General features: G+C 46.9%; 1 protein-coding gene across 2 annotated transcripts in view; it reads left to right on the top strand.

Annotated features, from left to right (window-relative positions):
• SRPX (sushi repeat containing protein X-linked) overlaps nt 1–17,686 on the top strand; it is a 112,599-nt gene that overhangs the window by 56,593 nt on the left and 38,320 nt on the right. For both annotated transcript variants that reach the window (XM_041741614.1, XM_041741612.1), the window contains 4 exons: nt 1,864–2,055; nt 3,328–3,504; nt 13,727–13,853; nt 17,291–17,412. In XM_041741614.1, the coding sequence (XP_041597548.1) occupies nt 1,864–2,055; nt 3,328–3,504; nt 13,727–13,853; nt 17,291–17,412 (618 nt within the window). The remainder of the gene's footprint in view (nt 1–1,863; nt 2,056–3,327; nt 3,505–13,726; nt 13,854–17,290; nt 17,413–17,686) is intronic.

Below are 17,686 nucleotides of genomic sequence, written 5' to 3'. Positions count from 1 at the left end.
AGACATGTAAAGTTGTATTGTACTTCACTTCAGGGTTCAGATTGTTCTCATTTAAAACTGTTAGCACATGCAGTGTGTGTAAAGGCCAGGGGAAGGAAACTTTGCTCAGGGAAGGCCCGTAGGCCCGAGGCAAGCTCCCGCAGGCCTGCGTCCACATGGTTGAACTTAATCAGCTCTAGGCCAAGCCCACAGGACATGACTTATACCCTGAAAATCCAGGGAATAGTTGCTTGAGTCCTGATCTTAGGACCCAGGTGGCAGCTGTCTGCAAAAACATTATATGATGAAAGTATTAGCCAAAGGGGTTGTGAAAGCACAAAAGTAAAAAAAAAAAAAAAAAAAAAAGAGTCTGTGCACAAGCCCTGGACATGACTTGGTCTTCATGGCTGAGAAGCAGTCAGAAACACGTCCTCAGAAAACTCCTCGGAAAGTCCAACAAGGTGTCTGTCCTCCTCCTTGGCCACATGATGGCGCACGCCCCCCGCTCACGGACGGCCCAGGTGCCTGGGCGGCGGCAGGGGCCGGCAGCCGTAGGAGGGGCCTCCTGTTCTCGGCGCTGGGGAGCCTGTTCCCGGCGGCCTTGGGGAGCTCTGGCTCTGCTCCCCATCGACTATGCGGTGGGCACAGAGGCAGCTTCCCCACGCGGGAGCCAGCCTTGCCCTAACGATTTTAGGGCTCAGGGAGCACCTTCCAAAGGCGGGGAGAGGTGCTGATTTATCAGAAGCTAACTGTGCTCTGGGCAACCACCAGACCAGAATCAAAACACCCTGGAATCTGGTCATTTAGGAACTTTGCCACTTTTGCCACTCTCTTACCTACATGGGGCATAACTGGGGACATCTGAAGAGGGGAGTTTCTTGCCTATGGGGAGCAACTGTTCATTTATTTATTTATTCATTCATTCATTCATTCATTCATTCATTTATGAGATCACAGAGACATAGGCAGAGGGAGAAGCAGGCTCCCTGCGGGAAGCCCGATGCGGGACTCGATCCCGGGACCCCTGGATCATGCCCTGAGCCCAAGGGAGGTGCTCAACCACTGAGCCACCCAGGTGTCCCTGTTCTGTCATCTTAAGCCAAAATTGTATCCCATGGCAAAACCCTGGAAATTGCAGCTTCATGCACATTAACTAAAATACTATGATGAGTTTTTACAGAGAATATGTGTGCAGATTTGGGAAAAGTCTAACCAATTATTGATTCCCTTGCCATTATGTATGGATGGTTGGTGTCAGGGTTTCCAATGATATCAGTTGCCCTCCAAAGAATTATGTTGTCTTCTTAAGGAAAATACCCAGAGGAACAAGCATTTATTGAACATGTGCTATGTGCTGGGCACTGTGCTAGGTGCTTGATATGCATTAGTGGGTTGTTTTTTGTTTTTTGTTTTTTGTCCTTCTTCAAGAGCCCCTGTGACAGAGCTATAGGTATTGACTCAGAGAGGCTAAGCAACTTGTCCAAGGTCACACAGTTAGAATGCAGGAATCCAGATCCACAGTCAGATATGTCTGACACCTAGTCCTGTGATTGTAACCTCCCTCCCCCAGAGACTCCTTAAAGACTCCTTTTTTAAAAAAAAAAAAATTATTTATCTGTGTGAGAGGGCACAAGCGAGGGGCAGAGGGAGAGGGATAAGCAGGGAGCCTTCAGTGGGGCTCAGTCCCAGGACCCAGAGATCATGACCTGAGCCACAGACAGATGCTTAACCAACTGAGCACCCAGGGGCCCCTACCTTAAAGACTCCTTAAAAGATTCTAAAATCTGGGGCACAGCCAGCCAGGGACTTTGGAGAATGAGGAGACATATTTTCTAAAAGTGTCATTTCCTATTTCTCCCCCTCCTTTGTTTCCGATACCTGCAGACACCCCTTGGTGCTCCCCCATCAAGGTGAAGTATGGGGATGTGTACTGCAGGGCCCCTCAAGGAGGCTACTACAAAACAGCCCTGGGGACCAGGTGTGACATTCGCTGCCGGAAGGGCTACGAGCTGCATGGCTCTTCCCAGCTCGTCTGCCAGTCCAACAAGCGGTGGTCCGACAAGGTCATCTGCAAGCGTGAGTAGCCCAGCCATGGTGGGTCCTTGGAGCCCATCGGGGCCAAAGTTCTTTCACTCTGAGATTAGGGCCTTTGAAAAAAGGACTTTTACGTGGTCTCCGGTGAGAAAATGTCCCCCTTGTGAGCAGACGCCACAGAGGTGTTGGGGATCTAGAAACAAGACACACTCAGGCACTGAGACCCATCAAGGGTCTCAGGCAGTAGCAGCAGAGAGCGGGGCAGAGGTGCAGATGGTGCCCGAAGTACCCAGACAGCTGCTAAAGCCACAGACCCATGTTCCTGGAGACAGGCAGCGTTCTCCCAAGGGGTAGAGCTTCAGGAGGCAGGGGAGTCACTCCAGAATGCTCTCCAGTGGAAGGGACTGTGCCTCAGGGGAAACAGAAAATGGGACGAGCATTTGAGGGGCTGACTTTTAGCTTGAGGACAAGTCACCCCTCCTTTGGGCAACTGCAAGAGGCACGGCATTGTTGAAGCACATTTTAGATGCCAGTGGTATCCAGACAGCCACCGTTTATTGATCACCTGTTGTATGCCAGGCATTTGCCTGCCATGTGTCCAGTTTTTGCAGCAAGACTATTGAACATGCTTTAACTTTATCATGGGGGACATGAAGGCTCCGGGCGCAGCCATGTGGCCCAGCCCGTGCAGACTCTGCACCACGGTGACTGTGTATGTCGTGGACACTTCTGGTGCTTCACCTGCATATTCCTCAATGCCTTTTCCCAATTCTGGGTGTCCATCCCCCAGCTTCTGACTTGCATGCTGGATCTTCTTCAGAGGAAGAGAAGGCCCTGCTCCTCCAGAGGGCTGTCCCCTTTGCACTGACAGGGAGAGCATCCCCAGTGGGCTTGTAGCTGCCCAGCACTGGCCAGTAAAGGATTAGGGAAGCCCAGTTTCCTTGCCTGCGGGCAGGCCAAAGGCCCCTGTTCCGCTCCAGGGCTCCCCTGCAGGAGGACCCCCCCATCCCACTTTGCCCCGCTTCCTGCCCTCCCCTGTGCTGCCTTCTGCACCCCTCACCCATCTCCCTCAGGAGCCCTTTCTAGCAAATCACTTGTGCACAGATCCATGTCTCGGGGCCGCTTCTGGGATGCCAGTCCAGCCTGCTCTGATAGGCGACAATGGGCCCCTTCTGTGTGGTGTCCCTTTGCTTCTCTGATTCTGTCCATTACCTTTCCATCGGCTTTGCACCCTGTGATTTCAAAGCTCCTGGACCGCAAAACTCTCTGGACAAAAACTAAGAAACGCTGCCTATCGGGTTTTCTCTGTTTCAGAAAAGCGATGTCCCACCCTGGCCATGCCAGCGAATGGAGGGTTTAAGTGCGTCGACGGCGCCTACTTTAACTCCCGGTGTGAGTACTACTGCTCCCCGGGCTACACACTGAAAGGGGAGCGCACCGTCACGTGTATGGACAACAAGGCCTGGAGTGGCCGCCCAGCCTCCTGTGTTGGTAAGAAAACACCAGCCTTCACGTCCTTCGGGAGGAGCAGGGTGTGTGTGTACTGTGGGTTTTATTTTTATTTTTTATTTTTTGCATTTTCATTTTTTTAATAAATTTATTTTTTATTGGTGTTCAATTTGCCAACATATAGCATAACACCCAGTGCTCATCCCATCAAGTGTCCCCCCTCAGTGCCCATCACCCAGTCACCCCCACCCCCCACCCACCTCCCCTTCCACCACCCCTAGTTCATTTCCCAGAGTTAGGAGTCTGTACTGTGGGTTTTAAAAGGAAGCAGCAACACCCTGTCTGCAAAGCAGAAGCACCCAGCTTTGCTTTCAGAAGCTCTCCTCATCCCTGCTTCTCCGGCTTAGCCCAGACCTTAAGTCAGTCAGTCTCTGTCCCGGAGCTGACTTCACAGCCGGTGGCTTTTGTCAGAATTTTGTCTCTTTCTTGGTTTGCTACCAAGGCCCTGCAGGTGCTCCTTCCGTCCAGGGATCTGCTCTGTAGTGCTGAGCAGAGTCCTTGACGTTTGCAGGATCAGCCCCACAGAGAACATCTCTGTAGCCTTCCAGCTGACAGGGGAGGTCCTTTGGTGATCAGCAAGCACTCGGTTTGCTAAGTAGAGATTTGGAAATGTTACCTTTCTCTGGATTGCTTGAACAGTGGTTCTGAAGGTGTGGTCCTGGGAGCCTGCAGTAGTACTTGGGAACTCTTTAGAAACGTGAGTTCTTGGCCTCACCCCAGATCTGCTGAATCCAGGCTCAGGAGTGGGGGGGAGGCTAGCGCTTTGTGCTCTAAGGAGCCCCACCCCCACCCCGGGAGCATCCTGGAAGTGCTTAAAGAAAGCCACTGATGGAAGACCATATTTCTCAAACTTTTAAGGCACATGGAATCACCTGGAAACGTTGGTGAAGATGCAGATTCTAATTCAGCACGTCTGCGGTGGGGACTAGCAAGTGGCCTTTTTTCAGGCCCTCCAGGGGATTCTGATGCTCTGAAGTTTGAGAACCTGCCTTAGAATATCAAATTTGGGAAGAACTTTAATACTTTCATTCTCAAAATAGTGCCCTTGGGCCAGCAGCATTAGCACCAGCAGGAAGCTTGTTAGAAATGTAGAATCTTGTGACCCAACTCAAACCTGGCAGATCAAAATCTACATTTTAATAAGCTCCCCAGGGGATTCCCATGCTCTTTAAATACCGAGGCAGACTGCTGTAGGACAGTGGTTTTCAACTCTGGCTTCTATTTAAATCTGAAACACTAGGGCCCAGGTATTTTTCCAAAGCTCCCTCCAAGTGGTTGAGAACCACCATCCCAGAGGATCATTTACTCAAAAACTGTTAGAGCTGCTAGGACCCATCCTTATAGAACATTCTAGTCCCTTCCCCTATTCTACAGATGAGGCCTGAGAGGTCACCTGACTTATTCAGGGTTGCTTAGAACCAAGCCTGTGTTTCCAGGCTCTCAGGTCCAAAGTCCCTGAACCCAGAGACTACTCTGGCACTGACATGCTAAGGCCATAGGAGCCTGGCTCCTGCCGTGTTACTGTCTGCCCGTCCTCTGGAGAACCGGTCAGCTCAGGCTGCTAATATGTTTTACTCCAAGGGCTCCTTCCTGACTGCTCATTCTCTGGACCATGTACTTCACTAGTGAGACCAAAATTGGATGCCACCCTCTGGGGCATCTGGGGGCAGAAGTACAACAACAACCCCTCTGACCTCAGTCCCAGTGGTGTCTTCATGATGGCACCACTGTCCACGGTCCGCCCTGGCAGTCACTCTCACTCTGCAGTTATGTGGTTACTGAGCTATAGCCAAGGGACCTTGCCCAGGATGTGACATAAACCCTTCTATGGCAGAATCACAGCCTGGACAATCCCTAGTATCCATTTGATGAGAGCAACAGGTCCAAATAAACTCAGATAACTGACTCAGCTTTGTTCTAGCTTCTCTCTCTATTTTTAAAGATTTTATTTGTTTATTCATGAGAGACACAGAGAGAGAGGCAGAGACATAGGCAGAGGGAGAAGCAGGCTCTCTGGGGGGAGCTTGTTGTGGGACTCAATCCCAGGACCCCGGGATTACGACCTGAGCCAAAGGCAGACGCTCAACCACTGAACTACCCAGGTGCCCCTAGGCTTCTCTTTTTCTAGGATTTAGGTAGGAGTTTGTATTGGTCGGTAATTGGAAAAACAGAAACAATGCTAGGAACTTCAGACAGGAGAATTTACTTTGAGAATTGGTTTAAAAAAAAAAAATCTAAAAAGAGCGAGAGGAGCAAAAGAGGAAAAACACTATTACCAGAGATAAGTTACAGTAGAAAGCCATATCAACCAAGGGCTGGAGAAGCAAATGTGTCATGGTGGTGTCACCCGAAGTCCATAAGCCCAGCCCAGCTGCCGACCTCTCTAGAATGGATGCCATCATTGATAAGGATGAAGTCAGGAGCCCACACTCCTGCTGATGTTTCAGGAGCCCAGGAAACCCTTGCTGAAGCTCCCACCAGAGAAGCATGATGGCCTCCACCTTCTTCCTCCCTTCCGATCTTGGGACAGTTCTTCCTATTGGCACACCTGTTTGGCACCCAGCTGGCAGGAGACGTCCAGAAAATAGAATTTTGAGACTTTCAGGCCAGGTAGTAATGGGGACATTATAGCAAACCTAAGCACCAACAGGCTAATTGGGTCAGCAGCTTTTCTCTGAGGTTTTATTTTTTTATTTTTATTTTTTAAAGATTTTATTCATTTATTCATGAGAGACACACAGAGAGAGAGAGAGAGAGGCAGAGACACAGGCAGAGGGAGAAGCAGGCTCCACACAGGGAGCCCGATGTGGGACTTGATCCTGGGTCTCCAGGATCACGCCCTGGGCTGAAAGAAGGCACCAAACTGCTGAGCCACCCAGGCTGCCCTCTCTGAGGTTTTAGACCTCTCCCCCTGAATCACGGTAGTTCTTGGTGAGAAGAGGGCTGAGCAGTCCTAGTCACACGGTGCAGGTGCCAAGAGCACGAGCTTCTAGAAGGACAGGACCTAAGCACAGATGTTGCTTTCAGATCTTCCCCGTGGCTTAGTATGTGCCAGATAGCCCTTCAGAAACACCACCCAGGTTTTTTCATCCCTCCTCCCTCATGTTGGAAAGGGCAGAGGTGGGTAGGAGAAGAGGAGATGCTTGAAGGTGTTTCTGCTAAGCGAGTGTTGGCAACTTGGGTTCTCTTGGGATCACGCCGTTCAGGTGTCCAGATCATATGCAGCAGTGGAAAGAAAATGCCGATTGTTCTCAAAAAAAAAAAAAACAACAACAGGCATGGCTTAAGCTGGACCAGATGGGGCTAGGACCTTCCCAGAGGGAGATAGAAAGAACCAGGGAATGAACTCCAATTGCAGGGAACTTATCTTAGAGTTTGCCAAGGCAAGGTTCAGGCATATTGTGGAGGCGGGAAGGGATGTTGTGCATCCAGTGAGGTGGGAGTGGCCACGGGGGAACCAGGGAGCCACAGGAGAGCATAGAGCTCCCCGGAAAAAGAGACAAATGGACAAAGCAAGCCAGCAATTCTTTCTTTGATTTTGGTGACACATAAGCTGCAGATTGTCCCCAGGGAATTTTATTCCAGGGAGGTCATTGACTCTTTTGGCTTTAAATGTATTAAATTAGTTTAATAACCTTGTTTGTGTGTTGGCAAGGCTTGGGGAGGGGGGGTGCTTGAGCATTGCTCAGAGCCTCAGCCTCATTTTAGATGCTGACACATGGTGGCTGAAGAGTTCCCAAATTTCAACACAACTTCCAGCAGTGCATCTTGGCCAGAGCTTTGCTGAGTGCTGAGAAAATCGTCCCAGCTCTCCTCCAGACCTGGAGGGAAGAAGGAACGCTGGGCTTGCTTTGGACTTTGAGGTGGTCAGTTCTGTGGTCTGGCTAATTCGAAAGTACCATGAGTTAAAATTAATTCTCTTATGCAGACCGCACTCTGGCAGTGGGTTCAAACCCATGGTTATTTCCAAAACAGATACAGAAAGAAGTCAATGCAGGAGGAGAATCATACTGCAATTGCAAAGAGAGTAACCTATTTAAAGAGCCACAACTGCTGTTGATATATGTAAAAAAGAAACCTTGGAATGAAACAACTATTGTTTTTAGGGGATGTTTTTTCCTTCCTTCCATTTGGAGTTATTTTTGGTTGCATTGGCATTCGGTTAGAACAATGGACAGCTAGAATTACAAGTCCTTATCCAGAGACCAAATTTTGAGTTGACACATGATTTCTCCTTCGGACCAACACTTTTTCCTGGGCCAAAAGAGGAAGAGAAAAACATTAAAGAAAGTTGAAAAATCACAGATAATGCAAACCCAGCCAATATCTTTTGACATGCAGAGAGCTCCATTTAGTTGTCTTACCAAAGGACAATGTACAAAGCAACTTGGTTTTTGGAATTGCATCTGCTTATTTTGCGTTTCCTGCAGGGTAGGATAGATTGAGAGCACAAATGAGATTCTGGAATAAAAAATTCTCTGAGATCTCACATATGCACGTTGATGGGATGCTCGTCTGACTTCTCAACCGACAGCTGGGCTTACCGGCTGACCCACAGGGAGGTTTGCTGGGCTGCCCTGCCTTATTTCCAGAGATTCAGTTGAAGGTAGAAACATGATGGGACTAAGAATAAATGTATCAGTACATCGTTGTCGACCTTAAATCATGCTAAATTTTTCCGGGGTTGACAAATACACATCCTTTTGCAAACTTTCGGGAAGCTAGCATCAGCTTTGAAACAACTGGATCTGTTGAGATACTTTTTCCCCTGGCCTAATTTGTTAGTGCAAAGCAAACAGGTAAACTTCTAGTGGTCACCTCTAATAGAAACATACCACCAGCGACTTTTCAACTCTGTGTCTTCCTGGTGAAGATGGTGACTTTTCAGTGGGAATTCATTGCTTCCATTCTTGCCTCTTTCATCCATTGGGGAAAATCTTCTAATACATTACATGATACCAAAGAAATGGAACCACTTCCCAGAGACATACACAAAGATTATACTCCAGCTGGGGGAAGCAAACAGTTGAGCAAGTCTTCAGTGTCCAGGTTTGTTCTGCCTTTGGCCATCACTATCTTCCTATGCCCCATGAAGTGGCCACTTCCTTCCCCTGTCACCAACTTCAAACTATTTTATATTTGTATCAGTAATCTATTGCCGCATAACGGACAACCCAAAATTTAGTGGCTCCAAACGACTATGTTATTTTGCTCCTGGTTGTTTGGGTTAGGAATCTGGGCAGGGCTTGGTGAAGACAGCTCATCTCTGTTCCACTGACAGGGGCCCAGAGGATGCAAGATGGCTCCTCTCACAGGTCCGGAACCTCAGTTGGCTGTGCTGGCTTGGGTTCGGCTGAGTCTCTTTCTCTCCTTCCCTCTATCTCTCTCTCTCAACCTTCACAATTTCTTATCTTCCTCACATGGCCTCTCCAGCCAGATAATTGGACTTCCTTAGATGGCAGCTGGCTCCCAAGACAGCGAAAGTGGAAAGTACCAGACTCTTTAAAGGCCCAGACGGGGGACTGGCGTAGTGTTACTTCCTTTACATTCTGTTAATCAAAGTGAGTCACAAGCCTGGCACAGATTCAAAGGGAGGGGAGATAGACTCTACCTCTTGGTAGGAGGTGCTGCATGCATATAAGAGGATTATGAGTAGCCATCTTTACAGGAAATTCACCACAATATTCTTTGAAATCAGTACTTAGAAGTCATTTATGAAATACATCTTAGAAGATGCCATACAAGATAGAGTAGTTTGCAAAACAGTTGTGATTGCTTATATACCAGTTCAAGTACTATTAACAACGCCAAAATCATAGTGCTTTAAACGAGATAGAAGTTCTCTTCTTTTTTTTTTAAGATTTCATTTATTTATTCATGAGAGACACAGAGAGAGAGGCAGAGACACAGGCAGAGGGAGAAGCAGGCTCCCCATGGGGAGCCCGATGTGGGACTCGATCCCAGGACTCTGGGATCATGACCTGAGCCAAAAGCAGACAATCAACCACCGAGCACCCAGGTGCCCCTAGAAGTTCTGTTCTTATCTAAATGTTTGTGCTCAAGCAGCCTTGGGCAGTGTTCTCGGCCTGGCCCCTTCTCGCTTGCTGTTCTTCGGTCTAAGGTGGCTGCTCTCACTTCCCCCACCACATCTACATTCAAAGCAGGGTAGAGGAGGGAGGAAAAAGAAAAGGATGTGCTGCTCCTCCCACCCTTTTTAGCAGCACTAGAAGTTGCCCTGGTTACTTTACCTCACAACCCATTGGTGGAACCTATCACATGGCCATGCCTAACTTCAGGGGTGGCCGGGAAATGTACTCTTTATTCCAGAAGGCCAAAGGCCCAGGCAAACTTCTCTTGCTATATAATAAGGGGAATCAGAGAGCAAATGAACCACCACTGGTCCCTGCCACATTGCCTGTAGAGAGAGAGAGCAAGTTGATGGGAACAGCCAAGGGATAGAAGAAGTGAGAGAAACAGCAGGTAGAGAGCCAGTTCGCATGAGGTATGTAGGTAGGAAGTCAGGAAACAGGCACTGAATGGAGTCTGCGTGTTGTGAGGAGTGGTGGCAGCCCTTGACTTGGGGTAAGAATATCATCTTGTCTTAGAATGAGGTGGACAGAAGGCATCCCCCCTCTGCCCCTGTCATTCAGTTTCATTTTTTTTAATTTTTTTTTTTATTTATGATAGTCACACACACACAGAGAGAAAGAGAGGCAGAGACACAGGCAGAGGGAGAAGCAGGCTCCATGCACCGGGAGCCCGACGTGGGATTCGATCCCGGGTCTGCAGGATCAGGCCCTGGGCCAAAGGCAGGCGCCAAACCGCTGAGCCACCCAGGGATCCCTGTCATTCAGTTTCAGATACAAGTTATCGCTGTGTTCTGAGGCCTCTATTAATCACATGTCTAGCAGTCACCTTCAAACACAGATCTCCAGTGGAAAACAGTATTTCAGGAAACATCTTACTATGTGGTTAATGTCTAGCCTTAGTTTAAAAGGTTTTTTTTTTTAAAGGTTTTTTTTTCTTCTTCTTATCTGTTGGCCAGGACGCTATCCTTTTGAACCTCTTATTTCTACTGCCTACCTGGTGAGACGTGTTGAGGGTTCCCAAGCCTGTCAGATAAATAGTAGTTGATACAGTGAACTATATCTGTTTCATATATATATATATAATGTTTTTAAAGATTTTATTTATTTATTTATTTATTTGAGAGAGAGAGAGAGAGCATGAGTGGAGGAAGACGAAGAGGGAGAGGGAGAAGCAGGCTCCTCTCCGCTGAGCAGGGCTTGATCCCAGGACCCTGGGACCATGACCTGAGCTGAAGGCAGATGCTTAACCAACTGAGCCACCCAGGCATCCATTGTTTCTGATATTTTATATGTAGAGAGGCATCTAGAGCACAGAGGAGGGACACTGTTGGTCAGATGTCTCCCGTGAATGGGCAGAGGCCAAGGTTTCCACACAATAACTGGCTCTGTGGGCATCCTGACTCAACAGGGAATTGCAATTATGTTTCTATAGTAACTTTTTTCAATTCATTCATGGAAATTTATGATCACTTATAAAAAGCAATGATGGCCATGGCTGTGTAATAATAGGCTTAGGTTTCTGGAACATCTGCTGAAGGGCAGGCCAGCTGGTCTCGTCAGCTGAACGTGAGGGCAAAATGCTTGAGGGTACAACAGAATCTGCTCTTCAAAGATTTAAGACAGAGCTGTAGCAGGCAACCCCAAAAGAATTTACGTGTTGGAGGAAACTCTTAGGTCAGCGACAGGCAGACACACAGAAGTGTTTGGCTTATTAAGATAATTAAAAAATACGTGATCATATATGAAAATCCCAGACCACAGAGAAATTCCACAAGAGAGGAAATACTTCCCAGGGTACAAATGACTATGCTAATAACAACACTTAGTCTGGTGGGCAGCAGGGAGGTCAGTGAAATAATGCAGGCATAGTACTCAGCCGAGGTTGGACAGGCAGGTTAGTTCGGTAAATATTAGCTATTGTTTTTAATGATTGATTTTTTTCCTTGTTTCCAGCTTGCAAGAGCACTGATTCTGGAAAACTAGGCCAGCGTTGGCTGATCATTGTTAGCGGGACATAAGCTGGCTTTAGGAAGCTCTGAGAGCCTTCACCCAGATAACCTAATTTGGAGCATGTTTGCTCGCAATGTCAGTACGAATGGTTGGATACAGAAAACCCAGCACATTATTCAGATGTTTAGATGACACGGAGAAGTAGGAGTGTCTCTTCACTCAGACAGTGTTGCCCCAAGAAAATATGGAAACACAATGTAATTTTGCATTGCCATCTAGCTCCTTTCTTCAGACCCTCCCTTTTTGTTTTAAATTAAAAAAAAAAAAAAAAAGGGACGCCTGGGTGGCTCAGCGGTTAGGTGTCTGCCTTTGGCTCAGGGCGTGATCCTGGAGTTCCTGGATCGAGTCCTATATAGGGCTCCCTGCATGGAACCTGCTTCTCTGCCTATGTCTCTGCCTCTCTCTCTCTCTCTCTCTCATGAATAAATAAATACAATCTTAAAAAATAAATAAATAAATGTTTTAAAAAATAGGCTTTCCACCATGAGCGTGCCAGCTGGATTTGACCACCAGGGGGCAGGTATTGTAAACTCCTCTCTCTTTGTAATTCACCCAAAGCCGTGAAACATTCATCTCAATTATACACGTATGTCTTCTATCACCTATTGTAACAAAAATAAAAGGATTATTTTTTTAAAGATTTTGTTTATTTATTCATGAAAGACACAAAGAGAGAGGCAGAGACACAGGCAGAGGGAGAGGCAGAGGGAGAGGCAGGCTCCATGCAGGAAGCTTGATGTGGGACTGGATCCCGGGACCTCGGGATCACACCCTGAGCATCCCTAAAAGGATTATTTTTTTTAAAAAAACGTAGCAAATGAAAATAGGAACCTTGAATGCATTTAAAGCACGTTCCATTTCATCAGAACATGTATATACTTTATCAGTTTTAGGAAGCATATTGTTTTACATTTTAATACCCCTGAAATTGGGATGCATCTCAAAATTGATTGGAATTTAGATGCCATAAAATAGCTATTCAATTTGGGATTAGCGTATTAAGGTTTTTAAATTCATACTCCATCAAAGCATGACATAGAATGCATATAAATTTGGATAGCCGGAAGCAAAATTATTTAACATATTTATAATTTCTGACCCTAAATAAAATGAGAAATTATTAGACAAGATGTAGGAGAAAGTATATGAAGACCATATGTGGTACTTTAGTCTCTCAAAGATGTTTGTGATTCAGAATCAAATGACATTTAATTTTCATTTAGGTTGTAGCATAGCTGCATTTAAATAATTACCAGTTGACATGAAAAGCAATGTACATCTACATGTTGCTAACTTGCTATGCTGTCTTTATTTTTTTTAAGATTTTTTATTTACTTATTTGAGAGAGAATGTGGAGGAGGGGCTAAGGAAGAAGGAGAAGCGGACACCCTGCTGAGCAGGAAGCCCCACACAGGGCTGGATCCCAAGACCCTGAGATCATGACCCCAGCCAAAGGCAGATGCTTAACCAACTGAGCCACCCAGGCGCCCCATAGCATTACTTTTATCTCACCTGGGGTGGTATCATCTTCCACCTCATGTCCTATTTTATTTATGGTGACTGTAATCTGCCCCAGTAGACCGGAAACTCTTGAGGAGCACATGATTCTCTTGCCTTCGTTCATCCCCAAACCCAGCAGTTGGAATGATGCTTTGGCTAAGGCAGTCTCTCAGTAGAGATGTGTTGCCTTGAATGGAATCAAACTAGAAGACAGCTAAAGTTCACCCTCTCGAATCATCTCTGATGCTGTCTTTAAAGCAGGAGGGACTCCCTGTGGCTGAATGACTAGCTGGGTGGCTGCAATGTCATGAAGTCAGTAAGCAGAGTTTGGAAGCATGGGGAGAAGTTGCTATAGCAAATGACGCCTCACATGGCCAGTTGATTGCAGTTTTAGCCATCCACATAGGAGTTCTCCAACAATCTTCCAGACTCAGCAGGAGAGAAGGGGCAAGATGAATGGAGGAAAGAGAAATACATCGGGGTGAACAAACTCTTTGAAAACGGGGTGCATGTCGAGCTCCTGGCATGTCAGATGCTGGGTGTTGCACTGCAGGTTGACAAGATGTTTCTTAATGATGGTGAAAATCTTCTGATTATATTTTCAGATATGGAACCTCCTAGAATCAAGTGCCCAAGTGTGAAGGAACGCATTGCTGAGCCCAATAAGCTGACAGTCCGGGTGTCCTGGGAGACCCCGGAGGGAAGAGACACAGCAGATGGCATCCTGACAGAGTAAGTGCAATGTGGCTGTGGGAAGGATGTTGCTGCTTTTATGAGAGACATTAACTGGCCAGCGTGGGGAAGTGTATCTGTGGGTCCATCTAGGCTATCGGAGTCAGTACGGCACTCCTCCAACAGTTCCTCGTTCGTGCTTTCTTTTTCTCCACCATCATCTTCAGGACCTGACATACCGTATATTTTACTTCTGCACTTGTTTCTTGCCTGTCTCCACCATAGCATGTTTGGTGCCAGATCCCTAATGCCCAGAACCATGCATAGCACAGAGTCAGTAGTTGGTAAATATTTGCTGAAGGAAAGAAGGGAAGGGGGGGTGGTGGGAGGAAGAGGACACCACCTGGTTAACTCTGGGATAGAATCACCCCCACCTTGCCTGCCCAGGGTGCTCCTACTGAAGCCCGTAGGCCTTGCTAAGCCATCACCTACCTCCCTGGGAAGCCTCTGTGTCTCCCAGGTGGAGCCGAATGCTGCCTCCCTCATGCTCTGTGAGTATGGTTGAGTGCAGAACTCTTGTTTTTGGCAATTGCTTCTTTTAAAACCTGATTTTTTAGTTTTTTAAAAGATTTTATTTATTAATGAGAGGGGGGGGCAGGCTCTCTACAAGGAGTCTGATGAGGGACTCGATCCCAGACTCTGGGATCATGCCCTGAGCCAAAGGCCCACGCATCCCTAGCTTAGTTTTTTAAACTTGTGACTATATTAGGGGCACCTGAGTGGCACAACCAGTTAAGCATTAACTCTTGGTTTCGGCCCAGGTCATGATCTCAGGGTCGTGGAATCAAGCCCCAGGTTGGGCTCCATGCTCAGTACAGAGTCTGCTTGAGATTCTCTCCCTCTACTTCTATCTCCCACCCCTGCTCTCTTTCTCTCTAAAGTAAAGAAATAAATCTTTAAACTTGTGACTACATTGAACTCTTACAGAAGAAGCTTCTAAAAAAAGAATAGGGGGGGATCCCTGGGTGGCCCAGCGGTTTAGCGCCTGCCTTTGGCTCAGGGCGCGATCCTGGAGACCCAGGATCGAATCCCACGTCGGGCTCCCGGTACATGGAGCCTGCTTCTCCCTCTGCCTATGTCTCTGCCTCTCTGTCTCTCTCTCTCTGTGTGTGACTCTCATAAATAATTAAAAAAAAAAGAATAGGGGTTCTTCTGTCTTCTTTCTGACCCTAACCCCATCCCCCAGCATTCCTCCAGAATGCTTTGTAAAAGGTGGGATTCCCTAAGGGAAAGTTTGGCTACATGCAATTCTAATTTAGCACCCGGGCCTGTACCCCTGCAGCTGTCCGCTTGGCCTTCCTGTTCTCTGGAGGCCACTACTTCATGTCAGCACATTCACATCCGTGCCTTAAAGTTCATGGCCCCATCAGACCAACCCACTTGCACATGCACTGTGGCCGAGGGATACCCCCGACTTGCTGCCTCTGAGCTACACCGCCGGGAAACCCTTGTTAGAATCCTGCCAACCTGGGCTGTGTGAGAGGAAATATTTTAAGCAATTATGGGCAATAAGAGAACATCTTCTAGAAAGATGTTGAGTCTTTCACCCCGAGCAAGGCATTTTGTTCCTGCATCCTGATCATTTCTCCCAGTAGCCATTCAGCCTGGATAGTATTACCAACTGTGGTCCTCCTTGGAACTCCTTAAAGGTAACATTTGGAGTATTATGAAAATTATTTCTTTGCTGTCATATGCTCATGGCACAAACCCCTATGGAGAACTTTTGGGCAACTGGGATTAAAAAGTAAGTCACAGTTGATATCAACAGGGATTGGATTTTGTTTATCTTGGAACCTTTGGGGCCTAGCACAACACCTGGCCCCGTCCCCAGCACACAATAGGTTCTCAGATCTTTACAATTGCAATTGCTATTGAAATCCTGTGTAATCAACACAGTGTCAGGTCACTAAATGACTGTTTGTCTAGCTAGGATATAGATCTTGGCATTTTTATGGGTCGCCTGTGTGTTATGGTTAGAAATGTGACAGTTTCAAAGAGTACCTTAGTAGCCTCCAGCCTTCTGTTCCAAGCAGCTGTCTGCTTCCAGAGTCCTACAGCCCCGAACCAGCAGAGGCTTGGAGCAGGAGGCTGTGGGGAGTGCACTCCAGACACAATGAAGAATTCAGCGAAGGCTGTCTTGTCCCCTTTTCAGCTCTCACTTGGGTTCTTTGCTTCTCTGGCATTTCTCTTGTCCAAGCTACTGTTCTGCAGTCCCCTTCTAAGAAGGAAAGTTCTAGAGAACAAGTGCTTCCCGTGAGCTCCCTTATTTACTCCTGATGACTGTTACTTGCATGTCACAGATGAAACAGAGTCTCCAGGAGGTCAGCAGCCACTCATATTTGAAGTATGATCCCTCTCAGGTTTATCTGCATTTTAATTGTGCTTCAATTCGTACCTTATAAACACACACCCTGTCCACCTCTGTGGAAGGCTCTCTTCAGTGGTCACCGTGATAATTTCACACATTCATTATTAGCAGGTAGTCTCATCATTGCTAAGAACTGTAGAGAGAAGGTAAATTAAATATCTGTTGGAAAACCAACCAACCACCCTGGCATTGAATCATGCCGTACCTCTTGGTGGTCTCATCAGACAGCCAAGAAGAGATGCTAGCTAGAGTTACCCTAGCTGTGTGATCTTGGGCTAGTTTCCTAACCTTTTGGTGCCTCAGTGTCTTCATCTGTGAAATGGAAATAATAATCCGTGTCTCACGGGGTTGTTTGGAGGATTACATAAACTAATATGTGTAAAATGCCTGAAACTGTGCCTAAAATATGTATATGTAAGGTTTATGTAAGTGCAAAGGACTACTGTTATCATTGTTGCTGCTGCTGTTGTTGTTGTTGTTATCATTGTTATCACTACATTAGGATAATCAAGGAATCATAATAAATGTGCCTTTTGCTCAGGAAAGACCTCCATTGGACCGGAAAGAAAAAACCAGAGACAAGTCTAGCACCCCCTGCAGGCCCAAATTGCCGATGACTGCTTGGATTATAGTCTGAAATGGTTTTCCTCACAGGAAATTCCCTCATCCTCCCCAAAGTGAGGTAGTTAAGGATTCCCCTGGAACAAAGGTGGGATCGGAAGAGGACTTAGGCCCTGGGTTCTCGGCCTGCCCCATCCTCTGTTCTACCTTCCAGTGAGAAAAATGAATCCAAACTTCCCAGGAATTGGCGACTCCCATGTTCTGGTCTCAAACTGCTCTTCCAAAGCAGAATAAAGCTCAGGAAAGTCGGCTCTTCAAGAAATCTTTGTTCTAGTCAGACTGGCCTAATGGCTGCCCCTTAGTATCTCCACATCCAGTACAGAGTGGGTACTCAACATATGCCCATAATGATCCCCTTTGATCATTAGGCCCACAGTGACCTAATTGTTGTTAGGCCTTTAATGATTACCTTTGGTGTTCCTGTTTTTTTTTTTCTCCCCCCTTTAAGTGTTATTCTGAAAGGCCTCCCCCCAGGCTCAAATTTTCCAGAAGGAGACCACAAGATCCAGTACACAGTCTATGACAGAGCTGAGAACAAGGGCACTTGCAAATTTCGAGTTAAAGTGAGAGGTAAGAATACTGCTGATTGGCTTTTTCCTCTCTTTACAAGAGCAAAGGGAAGCTGGCCCTTAAGCAAGAACCTTTGTGAATGCCCACTGCCATAGGGATATGTGCTGGCTTTGGATTAGCCCCTGATGATGAGGCTAGGGGAAGCGTGCCATCTTAATGCCTGAATTTCACAATACAAATTCGGATGAGGTTCAGTGCTGGCAGATTATTTAAGAAGTCTGAGAGCAGTAAGCTAGTCTCGCATGAGCCCATAGCTGGTTGTCCCAGAGGAATA

The sequence above is a fragment of the Vulpes lagopus genome, chromosome X (genome assembly GCF_018345385.1).
Source record: "Vulpes lagopus strain Blue_001 chromosome X, ASM1834538v1, whole genome shotgun sequence".
NCBI lineage: Eukaryota > Metazoa > Chordata > Mammalia > Carnivora > Canidae > Vulpes > Vulpes lagopus.
The sequence above is the reverse complement of the archived record's forward strand: the minus strand, read 5'-3'. Positions and strand labels throughout refer to the sequence as shown.